The following is a 24301-nucleotide window of genomic DNA, read 5'->3' as shown; positions in this document are numbered from 1 at the left end:
CTATTATATATATATATACCGAGGATAAAGAGCAGAGAACGCAGTGAAACAGGGCTTATCCTTCTCGCTTTCCTCTGTTTCGCCATGGACCTCAATGCACTCCTTGCTCCTGTTCCTCTCGCCATTAGATCTCAGGGAGCTCATCCTCTGCTCTCCCAATGTCTTAGAAGAAATTCTTGCTGTTTTCCGCGGAGGCCTCCACGGTATCGGCGTTGGTTTCCATTGAGGAGGTATCAGGCTTCGGTTTCTATCCCACAGTTTCAATCGGAGGAGCTGAAGGCCCGAATCAGAGCTTCTTCGATCCCTACGTTTCAGCAGGCTATTCAGCGGCTCCAGGTGTGTCTTTTCTGATTTTTGCCCATGCCTTTGTTGCTGTAAAGAGTTCATCTTTTCAGCAAGGCGCTGGTGATTTTGTTTTATTTGCTGATTTTCTGTTTTCATATATGGTGGAAGTCTAATTTGGCGTTTTTTTTTTTTTGACTTGTTGGGGTTTCTTGCATTTTATTTTTCTTTCCTGTTGAGTTACTGGTTTTCTTGTTGTGTGAATTCTTGTACTTGTGTTTTCTATATTTTCATATTTTTCTTCTTTGAGTTGAATGGTTTGATTTTTTGTTTCCAGGCATGCTAAAAGCTTGGTTTTTTCTGCAAGTTTGTTACGATGTGAATTCATGGCTTCACTTGTTATATGGGTTATAGCATTTCCTGTTCTGTGAATTGATTGTGTGTTCTTTAAGTTGGCCTTTATATTAGAATTCATATTTTCAAATATGTTCTTAATGCTTGCTTCTCAGCTTTTTTGGTTTGGTCAGTTGGGTTTTTTTTTCTCATGGCATGAGTATTATCATTAACTATGTTGTGGTGTGAATTCATTGCTTCACTTGTTATGTGGGTTATAGCATTTCCTATTCTTTGAATTAATGGTGTGTTCTTTGAGTTGGCCTTTATATTAGAATTCATATTTTCAAATATGTTCTTGATGCTTGCTTCTCAGTTTGTCCATTGGTTTTTTTTTCTCATGGCTTGAGTATTATCATTAAGTATGTTGCGGTGTGAATTCACTTGTTATATGAGTTATAGCATTTCCTGCTCTTTAAATTGATTGTGTGTTCTTTGAGTTGGCCTTTATATTAGAATTCATATTTTCAAATATGGTTGTAACACTTGCTCCTAAGTTTTGAACTCTTTTCTGGTCAGTTGGTTTTTGTCTCATGGCATGAGTACTATCATTAACTATGTTGCGGTATGAATTCATAGCATAACTTGTTATATTAGTTATAACACTTCCTGTTCTTTGAATTGATTGTGTCTTTGAGTTTTCCTTTATATTAGAATTCATATTTTCAAATATGTTCTTAACGCTTGCTTCTCAATTTTAAACTCTTTTCTGCTTCGTTTTTTTTCTTCTTCTCATGGCATGAGTACTATCATTAACTAGGTTGCAGTGTGAATTCATAGCTTCACTTGATATATGAGTTATAGCACTTCTTGTTCTTTGAATTGATTGTGTGTTCTTTGAGTTTTACTTTATATTAGAATTCATATTTTCAAATATGTTCTTAATGCTTGCTCCTAAGTTTTAAACTTTTTTCTAGTCAGTTAGTTTTTTTTTTCACATGACATGAGTACTATCATTAACTATGTTGCGGTGTGAATTCATAGCTTCACTTGTTATATGAGTTATAGCACTTCTGGTTCTTTGAATTGATTGTGTGTTCTTTGAGTTGGCCTTTATATTAGAATTCATATTTTCAAATATGTTCATAATGCTTGCTCCTAAGTTTTAAACTCTTTTCTGGTCAGTGGGGGGTTTTTTTTTTTCTCATGGCATGAGTACTATCATTAACTATGTTGCGGTGTGAATTCATAGCTTCACTTGTTATATGAGTTGTAGCACTTTCTGTTCTTTGAATTGATTGTGTGTTCTTTGAGTTGCCCTTTATATTAGAATTCATATTTTCAAATATGTTCTTAACGCTTGCTTCTTAGTTTTAAACACTTTTTTGTCAGTTGGTTTTTTTTTCTCATGGCATGAGTATTGTCATTAATTATGTTTCTTGGGGGTTCTTGCATGTTCTTTTTCCTTTTTATTGAGCATTTGGTTTCTTTCATTTTTTAGTTTTGATTGTTTGTAGCTGTGTGACTTCTTCTTCTATCACTGTTTAAGCTCTCACATGTCTTGCTCTTTGAGTTGATGGTTTGATTTTTTTTCCAGGCATTGCTAAAATCCCAATATTGCTGCTAGTTTGTTACTGTCTTAATTCATATTTTTTTTTTATCATTAGAGTTTATTGTATGTTTTTAGGCCCTGTGAGAAACCCAATTTTGCTGCAGGCTTTTTGATACTAGAACTTGTATCTTCAAATTTGTTCTTAATATCTGTTTCTCTGTTGTAGAAGCTTCTATGGTCAAAGCGAGTTTCTTTTCTTATTCTTGTTTGCTGCAGGGGTACTGGGCTTCTGTTGGATGTACCATAATGCAATGCAGCAATACAGAGGTGGCGACTTTTGCAAAGTAGTTTTGAAATCCTCTCTTTTTGATGTTTATTTTTCTCAAATCCCTACTTGTGTTTTTTACTTATGACCTTGCACAATCTGTCTTCCATTAATGCTTGCAATACCCTGTTATGTTCATCTATATATATGGCTTGCTGCATTAATTTGGATGCTTATGTCTATCTCTTCATTGTTATTATTCAGTTTCAGTTCTATGTGTATGAGCAACCTCTGTGGTGGAAGCAATTTCTTGATTCTTGTTTTGTGCCCTTTCTTCTGACTCTATAGCTTGGTTGGTAATTTGTTGATTTATCAGGTTGGTGCTGGGACGATGAATCCTTTGACGTTCTTGAGGGTTCTAGGCCCTGAACCATGGAATGTTGCGTAAGTTTATTTTTATTTTCATGTTCTCCCCAAACCAGGGAATGCTGCGTATCTCTATTTTTTTTATGCATGTTTACGTGTATACCTTATTTTTAAGTAAGCATGCATAATGCTTCTCATTTTCTTAAGTTGAAGGTTAAAATATGTTTGCTGTAAAAACTAGCATGCTTAAATATTCAGTCTTACAGTGTCATATCCTATAATTTTTTTAGGGTAAAGAATATTGTTTTAGAGTTGCCATTTGACTCAATCAATCAATAATACTTGGGAAGTTAGATTACAAGACTTAGAGATGATTTGTATTATTGTTGAAAAGGCTAAGAAAAATGATCTTTTTACAAACATAAAACATCATTCCTGTTCTTTGAAATCCGCTGTGTAAACAAAAATTTGTCTCTCTAAAGTTCTGGATTTGTTTTCTTTGATGTTGACTTTTTTTGGTTAAAGGTATGTTGAACCTAGCATACGTCCAGATGATAGTCGATATGGTGACAACCCAAATAGACTTCAGCGTCATACTCAGTTTCAGGTTATACCGCAAATGCTTTGTCCATTTGGCATAGTATTTTTTTTTTCATCATGTGCATTTTGTTACACAAAAATATCCTTTACTGCAATATTAAGAAATAACCACTTATTTTATGACAAGTGTCATCTTAACATCTAATCACTGTGACTTGCCTTCACTTTCCAGGTTATTTTAAAGCCCGATCCTGGAAACTCACAAGATCTCTTCATTGGTAGCCTGTCAGCATTAGGTAGGACAGAGCATTAGTTGTGCTTGGTGTTTTGTGAGTCACGTGGTGCACAAATTTGGTAACTGTTTCATAAAATTGTTTTTTTATTTTTATTTTATCATCATCATCATCATTATTTGAGGTTCACTTTGTTATATTTGAAATTCAGGAATTCTTTCATATTGTTTCATCAATTATTATAAATATGGTGATTGAAGTTCATTACTCAATGATGTGATCCTATGACTTTTTTTGCTAGACAGGATCATGGAATGATTTTTTTTTCTTCTTAAATTGAGTGGGATTGGGTATACCAAATGATTTTGGAGGAAATAATTGTTTTTCTTTATTTTTTCCTTAAAAAAGGTCTTTTTGGTTATTTTGATTTTCATCTCGTTCGGAGCCAAAGAACTTGTTGGGAGTATGGATCTAGTTCTGCCAAATAACTCAATTTTATGTTAGATAATCTTCAATTTATTGGTTGATTAGAAATTTTCATGTTTTTATAGGAAGATATCTTTATATGTTTATGCTAGGCAAATTGATTATATTTAATCATGCTTAGGGAAATTTTTGGGATGGGCTTTTCCTTTGCTGGCATTCTGATGTGTTATTTAATTATTTTAGTGGTTAAATTGATTTGGTGAATCAAGTTAGAGATATTTTGTTTTCATTTTTTATTTGAATAGATCTTTTATGACCTGAATTGGGGTGTCTGCAAGGAAACTACACTGACCAAATCTGAAACTTTCACTATAATACCAAAATGGATCAATTTTTACTTTGAGCAAAAATGACGTCAGATTTGAAATTCACATATGAATTTTTTTTTATTTATTATTATTTAATTATAAGACAATCTTTATGGTAGGTCTCTTATTGTTATTTGTAAAACTTGGTTAACATCACTCTGGGTATCTGGTTCTTATTGAGGTTGTTTGATTCTTTGATTATAGAATAGCTTTTACAATGTCTTGTGTTTTTATTGATATTTGTAAAATTTGATCAATATCTGTACAGGCCTTAGGTATTCATGGATTAGCTAGTTTTTTCATTTGCAATTCACCTGCTTACATGTGCATATCATTGTCTTTTGCATGACTAACTGAACCAATAAAGAACCTGTGGAGAATTAATTTGAAAATTAGTAAAAGAATAGTTTCTTAATGTCAATGATAGTAAACTATGTTTTATGTCTGCTCCAAATATTAACTGAGATTGTATATTCACATTTGTAATTTGGTAGTTAACTCTTTAGAATATATGGCATTTCTCTCCCAAAATCATTTTCATATGCAAACAAGCAATATAAAAACTAACCTCCTTAGATTTATCAACACAATCAGAATTTAAGGACTAAAGATCCTTTGTAAAATTGCAGCTTACATTCACAGATAATCTTTTCTTAATATTAATTATATTAAAAGTATCAGAATTATTGCCATTCACTCAGGTTTTTCTTTTTATTACAAAAATGCAGTTGTTCTGATGTCTACAAAAAGGTTACCAACTAGTGATACATTCATCTTAGAATTGGATAGATGACACAATTTCAAAGTACTTAATTCTCAAATGCTTATGCATGAAGTTCTAAGAGTAATATTCTAGTGAAGTAACTTTATTTACAAAGTATATATATTCTCTAATTTCATGAATGGTTCTTTTTTTTTTTTAATTATCATTATCAGGAATTGATGTCAATGAGCATGATATTCGCTTTGTCGAAGACAATTGGGAAAGTCCGGTAAAGTTTCTTTTTGATTGGTTTGTTTTCACTTTTCCTTCATATGCACACTACTCAGTGGTTGCACTGATGAACTTGCATACACTTGGAATTTTTCTTTTTAGTTTTTGCTTAACCTGGCAGCAAGAGAATCAAAATGCAAATTTCATGTTATGGAGCAATATGGTTATTTCTGAGAGATTTATTTGGTAATTTGTTCTATTTTTGGTTAACATTACATGCTCTTAGGTTCTTGGTGCTTGGGGATTGGGCTGGGAAGTATGGATGGACGGGATGGAAATAACACAATTTACATATTTTCAGCAGGTATGAGTTTAATAAGGTTAAAGTTTTGGATAATAAATTAGCCCATTAGAGACCTGAATCCACTTTATACTTTTCCATTTCTTGTGGCTTATCCCTTGTCACTTCTTTTTGACTTATGGTATAAAGGTGGTTTGAGTATTCAATTGGTATCTTCTTGTCTACATTATAAAAAGTATGGATGGATAGGACTCAATGGATCATAAATTAGACATTCAGAGACTTGAATTTAGGTTTTGTTTTTTGCTTGTAGCTTATCTTCTCTGGTCGCTTCTTTTAGCCTTATGCTGTGGAATATTGTTCAAGTATTTTGTTATCTGCTTGTATGCACTAAAGTAGATTGGAAGATTTTTGCCGAAATTTCTTAATAAACCAAATTGGCCTATATGCAAATCATACTGCTCTAATGTTTTATTTGCAGCACGTCTTATTTAGATTGTTCTGATTGAGTGTGGTAGGTTTTATTTATTTATTTTTTAACTTCTAGGCTTGTAGCACATGATGGTTAATATTCTTTTTTAGCTATTCAGGCTGGAAGTCTTCCATTGCTTCCTGTATCTGTGGAGATAACTTATGGTCTTGAGCGAATCCTTATGTTGCTTCAGGTTAGATCTTTCAGTTGAATCTATTCTATGAGTCCCGCATTTTTATATCTTTGGATTATTCATGCTATGTAGGGGGTGGATCACTTCAAGAAAATTAAGTATGCTGATGGAATTACTTATGGCGAGCTATTTTTGGAGAATGAGTAAATGCTACCATACACTGCTTACATTTATTATTACTTTATGATTTTTTTGATGAAACAAGTATGTATTTCTGGTTTTGATATCATCTGTTTTACTTCTCTTGAATATGATGTTTTTACAAATATAACTATTATATGGAAATCTTATGATAGCTAGTCCAGAACTGAACTGATGTGCAAAGCTTAGTAGTAAATTTTGCCAAGCTTCAAGTGTAAGCATATATTTCAGTTGGAAATGATGTGTCATCAATTTATCAAGTGACTTTTTTTTTGTGTAAATGTTTCATTTTGTATTCTGTAGCTGGCTTTGTCACCCGGAGAAGTATGCTGTTGAAAATTATTGGACAAAATATCATCCTTTCATTAGCTTGTTTTAGACTGGTTATATATATATATAGTCCTGCTTCATGATACAGAGTTTATGCATACATTATTTAACAGTTTGCTATAAATATTGATTTGACCATTACATCTTAGTGCGCATTTTGATTCAAAGAAGCAAGCACCGAATTAGTTGTTGATTATTCAAATTTTGAATTGTCGAACTTCCCTTGAAAAATCACATCAAGATGTTGGCAGAAATTTCTACAATGGGTCTTCAGTGAGTATCCATATTTGCTATATAATTTGCTCCTAGTTTTTCGGAGTTGGTGATTTTGTTTATCTGATCACTGAGCTTGGAATAGCTATACAATCTATCATATGGTTTTATCAAAGGATTGCTGTAATTTGAAATCACTCTCTCCTCGATGGGTAATGTGAATAGTCTACTTTTATCAGTGTTAAAGAGGCCATCTTTTAATTTTCCTTATTGTGTTGGTAATGTATATGCTGCTTGTTGTCATAGATGTGGAGTAAAACAATATTCATGGTCTTCTTTGTTGCAGAAAGGAAATGAGTGCATATTATATGCAGCATGCCAACATTGGTCATATACAAAATCACTTTGAAAATTTTGAGGAGGAAGCTCGAGCGCTATTATCACTTGGATTAGCAATTCCAGCGTATGTTAGAATGCAATCAGTAACTTTGGTTTGTTTATAAGTATTCTGGTATAATTTCAACTTATGTTTGACTTTAATCTACAATATATTAGGTATGATCAGCTTCTGAAAACATCTCATGCCTTCAATATCTTAGATTCCAGAGGTTTTATTGGTGTCACTGAACGTGCTAGGTATTTTGGCCGCATGCGCAGGTGAGACTTCATTACTCTTTCCATTCAAAAATATTTTGCATTAACTAGCAAGTTATGCCACATGGGAAACATGATATGTTACAGTTGCCATGGTTATAGTAACTCTTGACTCTTCTATTGGATGAAAAAGTTATATTCATTGTTTCGTTGTATTTTGTTGTTAATGGATTCTATAAAACTAGTGATGTTTTCAGCATTGATCTTTTAATGAATTTTATGAGAAGTATCTATTTTATTATTTGGCCATCTGGGTAAGACATGTATATCACTATCTCTATTTTTTTTCATGAGCATTCCAGCTATTCAATGTGTTGCAATGTACTTGTTTTATGCTACTTTCTTATCTCCTCATGATCAGCCTAGCTCGCCAGTGTGCTCAACTTTGGGTTAAGACTCGAGAAACTCTCGGGCATCCGTTAGGCATTTGTTCTGGAGTAAACCATGTGGATCATCCCAAAACTATTAAAGCAGAAGTGGAAAAGGTCAGGCATTGAGAAAATTTAGGTTTTGATTTCTATAATTGATTGCTTGTTCTTTGACTTAATGGAACAACATGATATCCTCTTGTTAGTTGTCAACATTAAAACATCATCCTAGATAACACATCATTATAGACTGTTATGCATGTGCCTAATCATGTGAATGTATTGCTGATGTTCTCTAGAATGAAAATAACAGATAATTTATTCTTTTGTACGTGCAAGCAGGATGACGTTGCAAATTTTCAGCAATTAGTGCGGCTTTTATTTCAATGAAACATTTCCATGCTAGTATTTCTAGACAATGATGAGAACAACTATTTTTAGCAATTTTGGCTCAAAACTTTGAAAATAATTCCCTAGATACTGACTGTCGCAAAATAGGGAACTGTTATGTTCCACTCTGCCTATGAATCATAATCTTAATATATTCTTCTTTTGTATTTCTGTAGAAATATTTCCATTGCAGTTTGGGTTTAATCTGTCTCCATTTTTCTGGTGAGGGTCATGGAAGTCATTCATTTTGAATTTTCATTCTCATCAATTTTTTAATCATTAGTGAAGCCTGCCATTGTTCTTCATTGCAAGTATATAGCTTTACAAGTGTCTTATATATCAAACAACAGGTGGGAGTCGATCCCAGGGAATTTGTGCTTGAGATTGGAACAGAAGAAATGCCACCTGGGGATGTAATTGATGCAAGTGAGCAAGTATGTTTTCATCATTTTATGGTCCTTTGATGTTAGACTATGATCATTCTATGAAGTAGATGCATGATGAGTCTATGGAAGTCTGATGTTCCTGTAAATTTTACACTCTTTTCTTTACCTAAATGCATCATATGCATATTTTTGGTAAATTTGTTTCTGTTTTGAAGATAGCTAATTATTGTCAACGTCAAATTTTCTTGATTATTTCAGCTCAAAATATCAATTGTGCAAATGCTAGACAAACAACGATTGGCACATGGAGAAGTGTCTGCATGGGGTACTCCAAGGCGTCTAGTGGTATTATTTTGCATTCCTTAATATTTTTTGTCATATTAAATCAAATTTTTAGGTTGCATTCCAAGCCATGTAGGTCAAGTTCTTCTTCTTCTTCCTTGTTTTGTTGAGAGTTTCCTAAATTATATTATGTTCATCTTGAATTTTTTGAATCTTGCTGTGTATTGCACCCTTATCTCTTTGTGATGAGGTCCATCCCTCAACCTTAAACATACAAATCCAATGCAATTTGTTCTTGCTTAAGCAGCGACTAAAGGACCAATTGGAATTGTATTTGACTATTTGCAATACGAGTAGGTTGAACTTGTATTTTCTGCATCAGCGGAGGCCATTTGGCGGTAAACTTGAAAAGTACTTTTGAGTTTCTTCATACCATCATTTGAAAACTCTGGATGTTGTCTTGACATAGATGGCTATGTGCTGTTTAGGTATATGTTTCATATGTACTTCAAAAGTTTGGCAATTGAAATTCAAGATTAATCCAATGAAGGAGCTTTGATTGAAAGATAGATTTAGGAACTTGCTGCATGAAATTGCTAAGGAATTAGTGAACTTATTCCAAGAGAATGCCATTGTTTCTCTTTAGATTTTATTGATTAAAGCTTTTCTGAATGCAGTTAATCGAAGAGGTAACCAGGAAAGATAGTTTAGCTTGTATGGTCAAAAAGACCTTGTTATTTAGTCTTCAGATCCTAGTTCCTGTTGATTTCCAGAGTCATTTCCAATATGTCACATGGTGAACATACAATATCACTTAATGCTATCAAGGATGATCTATGGTGGTCATTCTGCCCCAAGTAGATAGTATGGCATATTTTAATTGTACCTTTTTCTTTACCTGTTAAAAAGTTGTGAGAGTAATCCTTCATAATTTTTTTTTAAATACACTAAAGTTTATCCTGTTCTATGTTAGGTGATTCAGATTAACACTGCTAAAGTTATATAATAAATTATCTAAGTGGGTTTATAAGTTACAACCTTCTGTTTTTTTTTCCTACAACAAATATAAAAGGAACATTCTTTCAGATTCGTGTCCAGAGCCTTTGGCTGAAGCAAGCAGAGAATGAGTTAGAAATCCGTGGTCCTCCACTAGAAAAAGCATTTGATCAGCAAGGAAATCCTACTAAGGTATCATGTTTTGATACATTCTCTTTTGCGTTGGATTAATGTGATATTTTTAATTTTGATAATAACTATTTTAAAGCCATTTGCTCCTTCTGTGCAAAGAAGAGAAGGGTGATTTTAAACTGCTGAGATAATAACCTTTTCCAACTGCCATGAACTATTGTTCAACCATTGTTTAAATTCCTGATTAATATTTTCCGATGTATTTCTATTTAGTTCAAACTTAGACTTCAATTTCTTATTGCACAAAGTTATTACTATTTTTGGAAGCATAGGATGAATGCTGTAAAAAATAAAACTCACTTTTTTTACTTTCATTGTTTGGATAATCTCTAATGTGTGTCTTTAAGAACTTCTGGATTCTCTTGTCCTTATTTATAAATATAGTCTAGCTATAAAACTTATGATCATTAATGATTCACATTTTCAAAAAATAAAGTATTCAAAGTTGTATGCGAGAATTGTTTGACTAGTCTGTAATGTGATATTCTAGATACAAAGTAACTTTATATGTGACATTACTTTTATCCCATGTTTTTTCTTTCATCCAAAGATGCATGGGGTTCTTCCTTTTCATATGTCCATTCATCTAAACCTTGACATCATGCTTTAATTTGGATGATTTTAATGTGAATACTTAGACCATCCTTGGTGTGTGCCACATTTTTAATAACCACATTGCTGTTGTCTTGGTAGTGGGATAATTATAGGTGTTTCATTTTTGAGTCAGATTGCAGTCTTGAAAATCCCTTATTGGATCATATATGCTGCTATCATCTTTTAGTTATGATGCATGTAGGACCTTACTGGATTGTCTCCAGTTATATTTGTATCCACTGGCTTGTGTGCCCACTGAATGACAAGATGGATTATGTTGAGAGGCATTTCAATGGACTTCTAATTTGGATGAATAATACAAGAATTATTTTTGCTGCTGCTGAAAGAAAGCACAAAATTCCTCTGACTTTCCTAGAACCAAAAATTATATTTGATTATGCAGTACCTGGTAGAGTGGTTCTTACAATCCATCAAAACTCTTCATGTGGCATGTTGACCTTTATATACCCTCTTACAACGCTTCTAACTCTACTTTATAGATGGATATTTCACATTCTGATCTTATGTCTATAATTAAATTTATAGCTTTTCCGTATATTTGTTTTCTATTACTTGTCAGGCTGCTGAAGGTTTCTGCCGCAAATATTCTCTTTCTACTGATGATATGTATAAGCAGCTTGATGGTTGGTATTGCTTTGCTTGTTGCCTTATTTTAGAACAATGCCACATAATATTTTGCATGTCATCATGCTTGAGTTTGGTTGCTCCGTAACTAGCATTTTGGTTGTCTCTGTTTGTTTTTATGATGTACTATATGTGATGCCACAAATGCGTGTTTATATAGAGAGAATTTTTATGAGCATATATGTTGAGATGCAAACTTAATAAAGTCCTATTGATTGTGTGATTTTTGGCATCATTATCATCTCTATTGTCACTGGCTCAGTTTGCATATCCATGCCTGTTTGTGGACATGCAGATCCATTTGTGTAGATGTATTACTTGGCCTTATGGCAGTTATAATGCTGGGGAGCTGATGAACTTTTCCTTTTCATATACTTGGGATTGTTATTTGGACTTTTATGGCATTAAATAAAAGGTGTTAATTATATAGCAGATGTTTTGACTTGTGCTTTTGTCAATTACAACTCCTGAGAGTTGGTGGATTTTTCATGATTATTTACTTTATTTGAGGTTGTTATTTCAACTTTTAGAACATTAAAAAGATGTGATAACCCATGATAAAGAAAATTCCTGTTGAGTTGTCAACTCAGATTTGCTTATTCTTTTATTGACAATTTATTATACGTGTTACTTGATTTTGAGTTGAACATCTATGCTTGTACATGTAGGGTTTTTCTATGAGTAGAAGATTTATTATGAATGTATTGTGGAGTATAGAGTGCCATACATGTGCACAAGTTAGTATTAATAATGGGAAATAAATTTCAAGTTGCCTTGTCCCATGCAAATGCGATCTGCTGGTTGACTGGGTTTGTCTTGCATGTTTGCAAACACTAAGAAATTATTGCTTGTTTATAGTGTTTGATTCTTTTTAATTAATATTACAGGCAAGACAGAGTATGTTTATGTTCGAGTAAAGAAGTCCGCACGATTTGCTTTGGAGGTAAAATAGGCATGCTGCCCTTTTTAAGTGCTCCCCAGCCACCCCCCCGAAAACAATCTTGAGTTAAATGCATAAATTTCTATGCATGGACCTCTAAGTCATATTTGGTTTGCAGATAATGGATCTGGTATATATCTGTTAATTTATAGGGGAATATTTGAACCATTTTTCATCAAGCTATATTAGATTCCAAGCAAGTCCTAAGACAATTTATTGAGCAACATATAGTTTGCTGGTTTTGATACTGGTGTACATTGCAGGAGGTATACTTGGTATACATTGATAACAATTTTCTTTTTATTTAATAATCTCCTGTTGTAGTCAAATTATTTGACATATTTCTGGGGTAACCATTTCATGAGCTCATATATGAAGGAATAGATAAGCATGTGTTTCTCAGAATTCTTAGCTGGTTGTATACACACAGTAAGACTAAGGAGTCAATTTTACCTCATGACTTATGGGAGCTATAATAAATGCAAGTAATTTGAAGGCTCGTGTTTAACTCATGTGACACAAGCCACTGTTGATTATGCTTCTTTCATGTTTTTTATGGGCCAAGATTATGATTATGACAAAAAGCCAGCATGAGTCTATCACTTTGTTGTGTTCCAAATCTGATTTCGTATTTTGTTTCTGCCCTTCTGTCTTGTTTCCAGTGCTGCTCTGATTGGATCCTGCAGAACTTATTGTTTTTTGTGAGTATGTATTGTGCTTTGGGAAGTGTTACATTTTAATATTCTTCTGTGTTGTATGCTTGTTTTTTTGCTTAGGTGTTGGCCGAAGAATTGCCAAAGATTATTTCTAATATTTCATTTCCAAAGTCAATGCGGTGGAACTCCAAGGTAAATATGCCTCTGAGCTTGATGCTTGTATTGACATTCTTTAACTATTTTTTTAAAAGCATGTTTCAAGCATTAATAGGTTTTGATGTGTGCATATGATTTTAAATGCTTGCTCCATTAAGGACAGTTCTTATTGTGATTTCCTGAAGCTGTAACCATCATGAACTCTATCAAATGATTGCCTCACATTTCTCATTCCAAATTAATGCAGTTTGATTCCTAATTGACCGCTAAAAAAATATAACAATGAGAAGTTCAATATGGTATTCCTTTCTTTGCTTTCTACATTTCCTTCTAAATCCTTTACTTTTTTCCCATGTGGTGTTATATCAAATGCTCAAATTAATGCAGTTTGATTCCTAATTGACTGCTAAAAAAATATAACAATGAGAAGTTCATTATAGTATTCCTTTCTTTGCTTTCTACATTTCCTTCTAAATCCTTTACTTTTTTCCCCATGTGGTGTTATATGAAATGCTGAAATTGTTTATAAATGTCTAGGGATTACTTTTAAAATGATTTTTATGTATAATGGGATAATAACTATTTGTGATAAGCTATCAGTTTATGTTAGTTTGTGATTATGCTTCAACCTTATCGTTATAATCATAGTGGTATTTTCTATTTTTTCTTTTTCAGTTTACGTTTAGTCGACCTATCCGTTGGATATTAGCACTACATGGAGACAATATTGTACCTTTTGTCTTTGCTGGTGTTATAAGGTAAAACTCCTCCTGCTTCATATCATCTTACACCATTGTTATAAGAGGCTTAATTCTGGAATATATATATCTATATATATTCTAAATAAATATTTTCCGTTAGTTCAGGTAAATAATGAGATTCAGGTGTATGGAAAAATAAACCATGCATTTTATGACAACCTTTCCTCTCAATGCCAGCCATATTACCTGTTCTTCTCCATGTTAGTATTCTATTAAGTTGTTTTTGTGTATGCTAATTGAGCAGGACAGCTTAAATTTTTTTTTATTATGTTCAATGGATGCCAATAAATGTATGCTTTTGGGTTTCTTGTGTTTATAAGAGGTTCCTGATGTACCTTTCCTATCTTTAAGCTTAAGGCACAAAGCTAGCATGATAAATTTTGAAAATTGATGATATCATACTGGCTCTTAAAATCATTTATATTGCTCCCAGTCTTATGTGTGTTTTTTTTGCTAGAATAGGAGTTAAACTTTTGCTAAACTTATAATAAGCACCACAGTTTTCTGACTTTTGCACATGATTTTAGTGGGAGGCTGTCGTGTGGTTTGCGCAATTCAGCCTCTGCTGTTTTTGAGGTACTTAATTTAAGGCAATTGTTCCAGTTATTTCTTTCTTTATTTCTGTTATTTCTTCATGCTGTGTTTAAGACTGCTTTGAAGTTATAATAGTTTGGTTTGAGGTATGGTATTTGGAAAGCAAATTGTACACCATATTCTAGTTACATTTTGTCCATAATGTTTCATTATTTTTTTTATGGTTAAAAATTTCTTAATTTCCTTTGAGTTTTTATAATTTTATCAGTTTCTCTACATTAAAATGATCCACATGGTTCAATGTGAGGCTTTTGTTTTAGTTATAAACTAATTTCTCTTCCATTTTCTCATTTTTAAGCAGTTCCACAACATAATCTGGGTTTGATTTCATTTATTTTTGAGCTTTTCAAATTTATATAATTCTCATCTTAGTAATATCCTTTCTCTTGTATTACTCTATCTGATTCATTGTTATTGAGAAGCAAATTTTCTGAACCAGCACAGGAATCATGCTTCTTTTCATTGTGTTCTTTCAACAGTCATTCCATTTTCTATTGGTTTTAAAGTTTGGAGTTTGAGATCAGTATATGTACTAACCCAATTATTAAATAGTTTAGACTTAAATGCTTTATCAATTTTTTACTGAGAGTAATCTTATTTATTAGGTTGAAAGTGCTGAGACTCATTCAAACTATTTGGTGAAAACAGGAGTAGTGATTGACATGGAGGTACCTGAGAAGACATTCTGCAATTGCTTTAATTAATTCATTTGCCTAATACAGACTTTTGCTTATGGTTTTTTGCATTATGTCTTTGATTAATGGCAATGATGCTATTTTTATTCTTTTCGCCACATCAATTTCTGATTAGATAATGATGCTTTCATTGTGAGTTGTATTAGGAAGCATCTCTTTTCTATGGTTCTATTTGAGTCACTCATTCAAAATATTGCCATTAATGCCAATCATGCCAAATATATTGCATCTATTAGTATTTTTGTTGTCATTATTTGGAAGAATCTCTCTGTGATCTTGAGGGTAATGATGCAACACACCATGTCACTTGTCGTTTAATGATGGGGGACTATATATAACACTTCATATTATAGGAAAGGAAAGAAAATATTGTTCGTGATTCCATTTCATTGGCGGAAGGTGTTGGCGGTTGTATTGTGATGGATGATAACTTGCTTAATGAGGTATATAGTTTCGTCACCATCTTTATATTTCCTTTTTATAGCATGTTACAATTTCTTATGTCATGATGTTTAGGTTGCGAATCTTGTTGAGGCACCTGTACCAATTCTGGGAAAGTTTGATGAATCATTCTTAGAACTTCCGAAAGATATATTAATTATGGTAAGTTGATATAGTCTTCAATAGTATATACTTTTAGTTCCTTTCCAAATCAATCGTCTCAATTTTGAGATGTTCTTAATCATTGGTATTCCTTTGATAACTTTTGCTATTATTTGTGTGGGTTAATAACCAATATTGACTTTCACCAAACCATGCAATTTGGGTGAACTTTTAATAATGATTATGAGTGCAAATGGAATTGTTATGTCCTTGTGCTATAGGATATGACTTCTCATCAGGTGGCACACCAACTCATTGTGATTGTTTACATTTCTACACGTTTTGGCATTGTCAATGATGGATTTATGTTTGATGATATCATTGTGTATATGATTGTGCTATATTCAATTGGTATAATATTTCTTTCATGATATTGAAGATTCTAACTATGCCCTTTCATTTTTGCATTGAAGTGCTCAGGGTTTCAGATTTTAACTGGATATTTTTCTAATAAAGATTTCAAAATCATGACCAAAACAGTAAAATCATGTTAATAATGACCATCAATCCATTTAAATTAATAGATGACCATTTTTATTTCTTCACTTTTTTTCTGTTTAAATTTATCTTAGTATTGACATGAAAAATGCAGCATCCCGTTCGTTTATCCAAATACTTGATATTACTTGCAATCTTGCAGGTTATGCAGAAACACCAGAGATATTTTCACTTGATAGATGACTCAAGCAACAAGCTGTTGCCATACTTCATTGCTGTGAGACTTAAGTGTCTTTCTGATATTCATTTTTAGTTATATATGCGATCTTTTCCTTGTCTGGGCATAATTTTTCTCTGCAATATTAACATTTTTGTCCTAAGGTGGCTAATGGTGTAATTGATAAAGTGGTTGTTACTAAAGGGAATGAAGCTGTTCTTAGGTTAGACATGGATACTTGCATCTTTTGTTTCAATTCCAGAGAAAATAACTGTATTATTTATTTTACTGTTTTTGATGCTTGCTATGAAATATGCTCCATTTTTAGTTGGATCACAGTTATAATTTAACTTGAAAGCTGGCTTTCCTTATTTTCAGTATTTATTCCATCACTTAATTATAAATTCTTTTTAACATCTTTAATGGTTGGACTTATTGGTCAGAGCTCGCTATGAAGATGCAAAATTTTTTTTTAGTCTGGATATTCAAAAGAAATTTTCTGAATTTCGAAGGGAGCTTAGTGGGATACTCTTTCATGTGAGCTCAGCCATTTTTACAATTATTCACTGATATTTCATACTCTTGCATTCACTATATTTTCTCATGGTTATGATAACTAACCAGGAGAAACTAGGAACCATGCTGGACAAAGTTTCACGAATTGAAAAGACTGTTGGAAAACTTAGCACTGCTCTAGGATTGAGTAGGAGTTTTGTCCCAGTGCTTGAAGAAGCTGCAGGCCTGGCTATGTCTGATCTTGCTACTTCTGTTGTTACTGAATTTACTTCCCTTGCTGGAATAATGGGGCGTCATTATGCCCTCAGGGATGGCTATTCACAGCAGGTAAACAAATTACCTTTTGGCGCAATCCTCTGTGTTTTTGTTGCCATTACTGTGAAGCTAAGATGTTGGAAGTTGCTATGTAGACAAATCTTGTTTGCAGTTTACTGTTTAGTTATTGTGGCTTATTTACTGATGCCCGAACTTATCTTGTCTGATTGTTGTATATAGGATGTGTCTATCAATGTTTTGTTGTTTGACTTTGATCATTGATAGTTGACTAGCTCATTACATGACTCTGTCTATTTTCTTTTAAACTAGTAGTTGGTCTAATAATTGTAAAGTTGATTTGCATGAACAATTTGAACACTTGTTCTAGTAACCCCATATTTTGATTGGCCAAATCTGTACTAATACAAACCCAATCACATCCTATTGGCCAATTTAAACATATATATTTTAATGTATCTTAGGTTTTACTTCTAGAAGTCGATATGTCTCTTATTTTAAATTTGGATGTTTCGAAGATTAAATAGTGCCAAAGGGTGAAAGAACTTGCCCTGCTGCTAGTTAGCAACCTTTTCCATTGCATAATTTAGGGAAATAATTTTATATAGAATGGTTTGTCAATACTACATGTTATGATCAGTAAATAGAAAAAAGCAATTGAAAAATATCATAAGCCAATTTCTTTGTCTGCACAGGAAGTTCTCTTTTCTTGGAATTCAAGCTTTTTCTCCCAGTATAAAACAATTAGATGACTGCTTATGGGCTTTAATAGTATTTTATTGCTTATGGTTGTCTTGTTTTACTAGTTGTCCATCTGTTCACATAGTTGGCTGCAGTTGCTAGTTACTTGTTATCTTTAGAACTAATTTTTGTTTCTTGTTGAAGGTTGCCGAATCCCTATTTGAGATCACACTTCCTAGGTTTTCTGGGGATGCACTTCCAAAGACTGAAGTAGGCATTGTCTTGGCCATTGCTGACAGGTTCAGACAATCTCAACTTATTTTTTTCTTACTCCTTTATGTTGTACTTCTTATGATTTGCTGGAAGGTATATTTCTTACATGTTAAGTTAGAGCTTTATGGTTTAGTTACTGCTTTGTTTGTGTTAGGCGGGCAAAGTTGGCATTGTCCAAAAAGATTTTCTATGAATTTTGCACATTTATCTGTGGCATTGTCCAAAAATTGGCTAAACTCCACTGCAAATTTAGGATGGCATAAATTTAAAATGGTTGCATTCCCATGATGTTTTGCTCATAGTAGATGCCATGGCATCTTTTTGGCTGCTTGGTATGGCAGTAGCATCTGCCAATTGGCTTGTTAGAATATATAGAATATAGAGAGAATGAAGAGATGAAGAGATGAAGAATGATATTCATGTTGTGATGTATACCAAGGTTGTCAGACCCGACCCGGGCAATGACCCGGCTAAGCCCAGGGGTCAGGGGTCAATGGGTTCGACCGGGTCGAACCGGGGTCGAACCGGAATCAATAATTAAATATAAAAAATATTATAATAATTAATAATGAGCAAATATAATATTAAATCCATAATTATATTATAAAAACCTACTCAAATTTGATATTTAAATTGATAAATGACCTTATATACAGTAGAGTTTTCTAATTATGTCATTTATTTTTACATTTTTTAAATATTTACAAATTTAATATATTAATATATAATTATCGAACTTCTCTCGGTGTTATTTATTTATTTATTGGTTGATTTTGTTAAAATAAATAAGAAATTTAATTCAGTAATTCTTATATCTCAATTGAGTTTTTATTTTGTTTTAAATTTTCTTATATTTTTTATTTAATTAGAATACTTTAATTTTATATTTTTATAATAAAATTACACTCATTTATTGTTTTATTTTCTTAATAAATTTAATTTTTAGAAAGTATTTACATAACACATTAATATATTTTATTTAAATGTAAATTTTTGTTGGTATATTTATGATATATATATATATATATATTGTAATTCTATTTATTGATTATAAATTATAAATTAATATTAATAAATATACACGATTTTGTGGTTTCTAATGAAAAAATAATAATATATTATTATATATTGTAAAAAAAAAATTAAACATTGTGACCCGATTGACCCGGCCGGGTCAACCGGTTCCCGGTTGAACCGCCCGGGTCACCGGGTTTTTAAATACCCGGGTCAATGGGGTATACCCGGGCCGGCCACATGGCCGGTTACCGGTTTTTCCGGTTGAACCGGGCGGGCCGGTCCGGGTCTGACAACCTTGATGTATACAAGTATATATAGACACAAGAAGTAAAATGCTAAAATGGGCTATATAGTAATGGGCTCTTTAACATGGCTAAAGTGCAGTCTATCTAAGAAAAAAAAGGCCTTGCATATTGCAAGTAACAAGTTTTTATTTGATTTAATATGACTACTAATTAATAGTTTTGGCTATTTGTTTTTATTTGCTCTTTTTTAGTAAAAAAATTTATTTTGATTAGAGATTTATCAGATGGCATGGTTGACATTGGTATTAGTTTCATGTGTGCATTTAGAATGGTATGATCATATTTAGATTCTTTAGCACCTTGGGCACAAAGTGCTTGTGATTTCACCCACCTTACTCCAACTGCCTCTTGCCCAGCATGGATGGTGTTTTTTAGAATATCACTTGTTTTGTATGTTTAATCTGACAAATATAATATGGTGGGGAACTCCAAAAGCATGAGTTCTGGTAATCCTCTTCACCAAGCTAGTTGGGTACTTAGGTCCAATTAATTAGTGCAGGCTGAGGAAAAATCAAAGATCTCCATGCAAATATATAAAACAAAACCATGGCATGATAGACAATTAGTAATCTTAAGATAGTCTCTGTTCTTCTTATATTTGTCTGAATTTTTGTAGGAATTAGGATTGTTTTGAAGAGGAAGATACCATATCAACTGAAATTAAAAAAGCATGAGTTCTGGTAATCCTCTTCACCAAGCTAGTTGGGTACTTAGGTCTAATTAATTAGTGCAGGCTGAGGAAAAATCAAAGATCTCCTTGCAAATATATAAAACAGAACCATGGCATAATAGACAACTAGTAATCTTAAGATAGTGTCTGTTCTTCTTATACCTGTCTGAATTTTTGTAGGAATTAGGATTGTTTTGAAGAGGAAGATACCATATCAACTGAAAATTAAAAAACCATGTCTTAATAAGCTTAATACCCCAGTAAACGGCAATTATTTAGCAGACATCAACTTTGTACGCAGGTTCTCTCTTCAAATGAGTATTAAACGTGCTTGATATTTCTTGGTAGTAGATTTATCGTTACACTTTCTTTTGCGATTTTGTTGTCAGACTCATGTTCTTCTAAGGAAACATCTTGTCTAGTTTTCGTATGTCTTTCTTATCATGCTGAAACTTCACTTATGTGAGAGCTTAACTAGCCTTTCTTATTTCAATTTACTTTTTTAATATTAGGAATTTTTTTTTGTCTTATAGTACTATTTCATTTTATTACATTTTTGTTTATAAAAAATGTTTTTAGCTGGTGCTAATCAATTATGATACTTATCTGTCAAACAGACTTGATAGTCTAGTTGGTTTATTTGGTGTTGGTTGTCAGCCAAGCTCCACCAGCGATCCCTTTGGTTTGAGAAGAATTGCCTATGGCCTTGTAAGTGGTCAATATTATTGTTACATATTTGCAATTTTCTCTTTTTCCTTTTGGTTGTACAAATGATCATTTTTTTAATTGTTTTCAGGTTCAAGTGCTGGTAGAAAATAACAAAAATTTGGATTTGAAAAATGCTTTGCAACTTGTAGCACATGTGCAACCCATCAAAATTGAGGAAAATATTTTACATGATGTAAGCATCTATAGTGTGCCAATAGCCTTTGCTTTCTATTTTTATAACCTCCAACTATAACTTTTCACAGGTACATCAATTTATCTCGCGGAGACTAGAACAACTACTGGTATGTTGGCTTTGGCTGGCACACAGGAGTTCTTTGTTAACACATTAGTTTTTCTTTCTGCTAGTGTACTTTTTGAATTATTGTCAATGTTATGTTTTGTTGTGGGGGCCCAGCGCTGCAACCAAACAACCCAAGGTGATGCATTAACCATTTTCCACAAGATATAGTTATTCAAATAAATATATTTATAAATTATTAATATACTTATGTTGCATTCATAAGTATCACATGATTTTCTACCATATAGTTTTGGCTTTTTCATAAATGTTATAGTTTAGGTGTGACATGTTACTGAGCAGTTCCTTTACTGATTGGCACAGCATTTTGGATCATCCTTGCTTCACCTTCATTGTGTTCTGGACACTTTAATTTATAGTAGCTAGTCTATTTAGGGCTTGTGATTTCATTTGTGTGACATGGATGGTTAAGGCTGCCCAACATTAAGGATGAATATCTATCTATTATGTCTTAAGTTTTGACCATTGTCGTATCAAATTGAAAATTTTCCTTGTTAAATTCAAATTAATGAATCATGTACAAATTTGTCTTCTTTAAGTTTGTATTATTCCAGTTTTCTTCTTGGATGGAAATGAAAGGATTGCATATATTTGTAGATCTGGAATTAATACTACTCATGGATTTAGTTGCATCCATTTGTTGATCAAATGTTTATCTCAATCTCTTGAAGTTTGTTAGAAAGGCATAATCTTCACAGATTTCAGAATTAGTGGCATAAAATGCTGGTGAAGAATTTATAGGCATAACCTAGCCCTTCCTTTGACTCTTAATTTGTGTTTTGACAATATACTGTTTGTTTTTCTTGGTCCATTTTCCCACCCAAAAAGAGTGAAGCTTTAGAAATGCTTAGTTTGTAGTTGAGATTGTGGCTCTGGTTGGGATATTATCTTAATCTTAGCCTAGGTTTTGTGTTAATTTTATCTCTTAGTTGACTATTATCTTTAGTTGCCTTCATCAAAGATTGGAGTAATGGGATAATATTACTTCTTTTCATTAGGATGAAGTTTACTTTTATTTATTCTTAATCATATTATCCTAGCGGGTTCTTGATCTTGGGAATCATATATATTGCCGTTCCCTTGTTCACATGCATCACCATCAAAATTGAGAAGGAGATAATTTAGCAGACATGTTTTCCCAAGTGAAGCCTTATTGTTGAACTTACAACATTAGTGTGTGATATATAATTCATCATAGCAAGTGTCACAGTCTTAGGAAGGTTACTTTTCCCAACACTTAGTTTTTTTTTCTCCCGTCAAGACTATGATGGCGCAACGCCGCCTGTGCTTGCCGCCAGCCAAGCTTCGCCTCATCACAAGTATCACAACAAGCAAACGGAAGCAAACGGAAGCAAACACAAAAAAGAGGCAATCAAAATACTTAGACTTTTATTCTTACAAAACTTTCGGCTAAAAGCCTTTTGTCTAAGTTACAAGAACGAATATGGCGGTTAGAATAACCAACCACAAGGGCACATGGGGTTAATTGCTCTCCACCGAGTGTCAAGTGTCCACGTCTCAGAGAAAGTGGCTCAACCGCTTGCGCCCTGACTCTTGGTCGCCATTTGGCCAAGCACGGACGCCACTCCGCACATCTCTCGATCATGTGCGCGTTGGAGATAAGGTTGACTACATTCCACCAAGTGTTCACGTCTCAGAGAAAGTGGCTCAACCGTTTTTGGTAATTGCTCGGTGCAACTGTTCACACCTCAACCCGGTCACGCATGGACACCACTCCGCACGTCTCCCGGTCACGGACGTGCGGCAGTTTGCCCATGCGTGCGCCCATGCCTCTTGGTTATGACTGCCTGGCCCGCCCGGCCGTGACAAGATTTCTTGGTCATGCGCAGCACTGAGGCAACTTTTCCTGGTGCTCTCGGTCATGCGCCCGCTTGAACACGCTCGGTGGCCGAGCTCGACACCCGGCCTTAGCAGCACCGACCATGCGCACTGCTGCCTTACCACTTGGACCGATCAACTTTGGGCTTACCCATACTTAGAATTTTCATGGCCTTTCTCCCCTTGGCCAAGTTTGCCCGGCAATACCTTGTCACCACCGGGTGCCTGTCTAGGCCATTACAACATGGGCAAATGAAGCCTAATATAGTGTATATTAAGGCCATGGTCCATGGGCCACTTAAAGTTCTATTGGGATCAGACTGACCATTTTTATATCCTCAAACCATCATTCTGTAACCAATCAATTGAACCATATCGAGTTGCACTGCAAATACTTACTACATATTTTATGTGCTCATACTTGGAAACAATTTTAGGTAAATTGTATTGCTTTAACAATGATTATGGTCCTCTATATATATATATATATATATTTTACGATATGATAAGGACTCCTGTGGTAGCTTGTTGGCTGTTGCTTCTGATTTTGTTATTTAGCTACCTCATACACAGGTTTTCTCAGTAAGCTTCAGTTCACTTTATTATGTGATATTTTATTTGTGTTTCCTTACAGTTGGATAAGGGTATAAGTTCTGAAATTGTTCGTTCAGTACTTTCAGAACGCTCAAATTCACCTTGTTTAGCTGCAAAATCAGCTATTGAAGTAAGTGTTTTGGAAGTTTAGTAAATTAGTGATTTTGTGATATTTCTGTTCTTTTTTATTCATATTAAATTAAGTTGTTAACAAATATTTGGCTATGAATTAAATGTTGAATATTTTTGGTTTTCTTTCACCTTACTCTAGCTCTCTTCAAAAAGCTTTAAGAAAATTTTACAAATACTCCTTGTTTTGCACAATAAGTGAGAAAAGTGATTACGAGTATGCTTATCTCTTCCCCATTTGCCCAAACCTTGTGGTGCTATCAATGGCAAAAATGGTGTCAAAGCTTTAGAGAATATAAACATGCATGCACTCCCACAAAGGCACAGTAGCACCTTTTTACTTGTTAGAAGACTCAAAATCCCACAACCATGTGAGAAACTATGTTCTTTTTTGTTCTTTAGTAAATAAGAGATTATGTGATTCTGTTCTTTTTTATCAATATTAACTTAAGTTATTAACA

General features: G+C 33.3%; 1 protein-coding gene across 1 annotated transcript in view; it reads left to right on the top strand.

The window, feature by feature from the left end:
• Positions 1–51: 51 nt before the first annotated feature.
• LOC120271493 (glycine--tRNA ligase, chloroplastic/mitochondrial 2) overlaps positions 52–24301 on the top strand; it is a 28019-nt gene continuing 3769 nt past the window's right edge. Inside the window, 32 exon segments of the mRNA XM_039278173.1 lie at positions 52–336; positions 2444–2494; positions 2809–2876; positions 3324–3405; positions 3571–3634; positions 5302–5357; positions 5586–5663; positions 6191–6265; positions 6338–6408; positions 7296–7412; positions 7505–7606; positions 7965–8088; positions 8712–8795; positions 9006–9092; positions 10116–10217; positions 11392–11455; positions 12344–12399; positions 13173–13244; positions 13884–13966; positions 14497–14545; positions 15169–15231; positions 15612–15701; positions 15775–15861; positions 16502–16576; positions 16681–16739; positions 16960–17053; positions 17141–17359; positions 18191–18285; positions 20869–20959; positions 21048–21152; positions 21223–21261; positions 23752–23841. Of these exon segments, the coding sequence (XP_039134107.1) occupies positions 85–336; positions 2444–2494; positions 2809–2876; positions 3324–3405; positions 3571–3634; positions 5302–5357; positions 5586–5663; positions 6191–6265; positions 6338–6408; positions 7296–7412; positions 7505–7606; positions 7965–8088; positions 8712–8795; positions 9006–9092; positions 10116–10217; positions 11392–11455; positions 12344–12399; positions 13173–13244; positions 13884–13966; positions 14497–14545; positions 15169–15231; positions 15612–15701; positions 15775–15861; positions 16502–16576; positions 16681–16739; positions 16960–17053; positions 17141–17359; positions 18191–18285; positions 20869–20959; positions 21048–21152; positions 21223–21261; positions 23752–23841 (2844 nt within the window). The 5' untranslated portion in view covers positions 52–84.

Source organism: Dioscorea cayenensis, chromosome 11, assembly GCF_009730915.1.
Source record: "Dioscorea cayenensis subsp. rotundata cultivar TDr96_F1 chromosome 11, TDr96_F1_v2_PseudoChromosome.rev07_lg8_w22 25.fasta, whole genome shotgun sequence".
Classification (NCBI taxonomy): Eukaryota; Viridiplantae; Streptophyta; class Magnoliopsida; order Dioscoreales; family Dioscoreaceae; genus Dioscorea; species Dioscorea cayenensis.
Note: the sequence above shows the minus strand (reverse complement) of the source record. Positions and strands in the feature narration are given on the sequence as shown.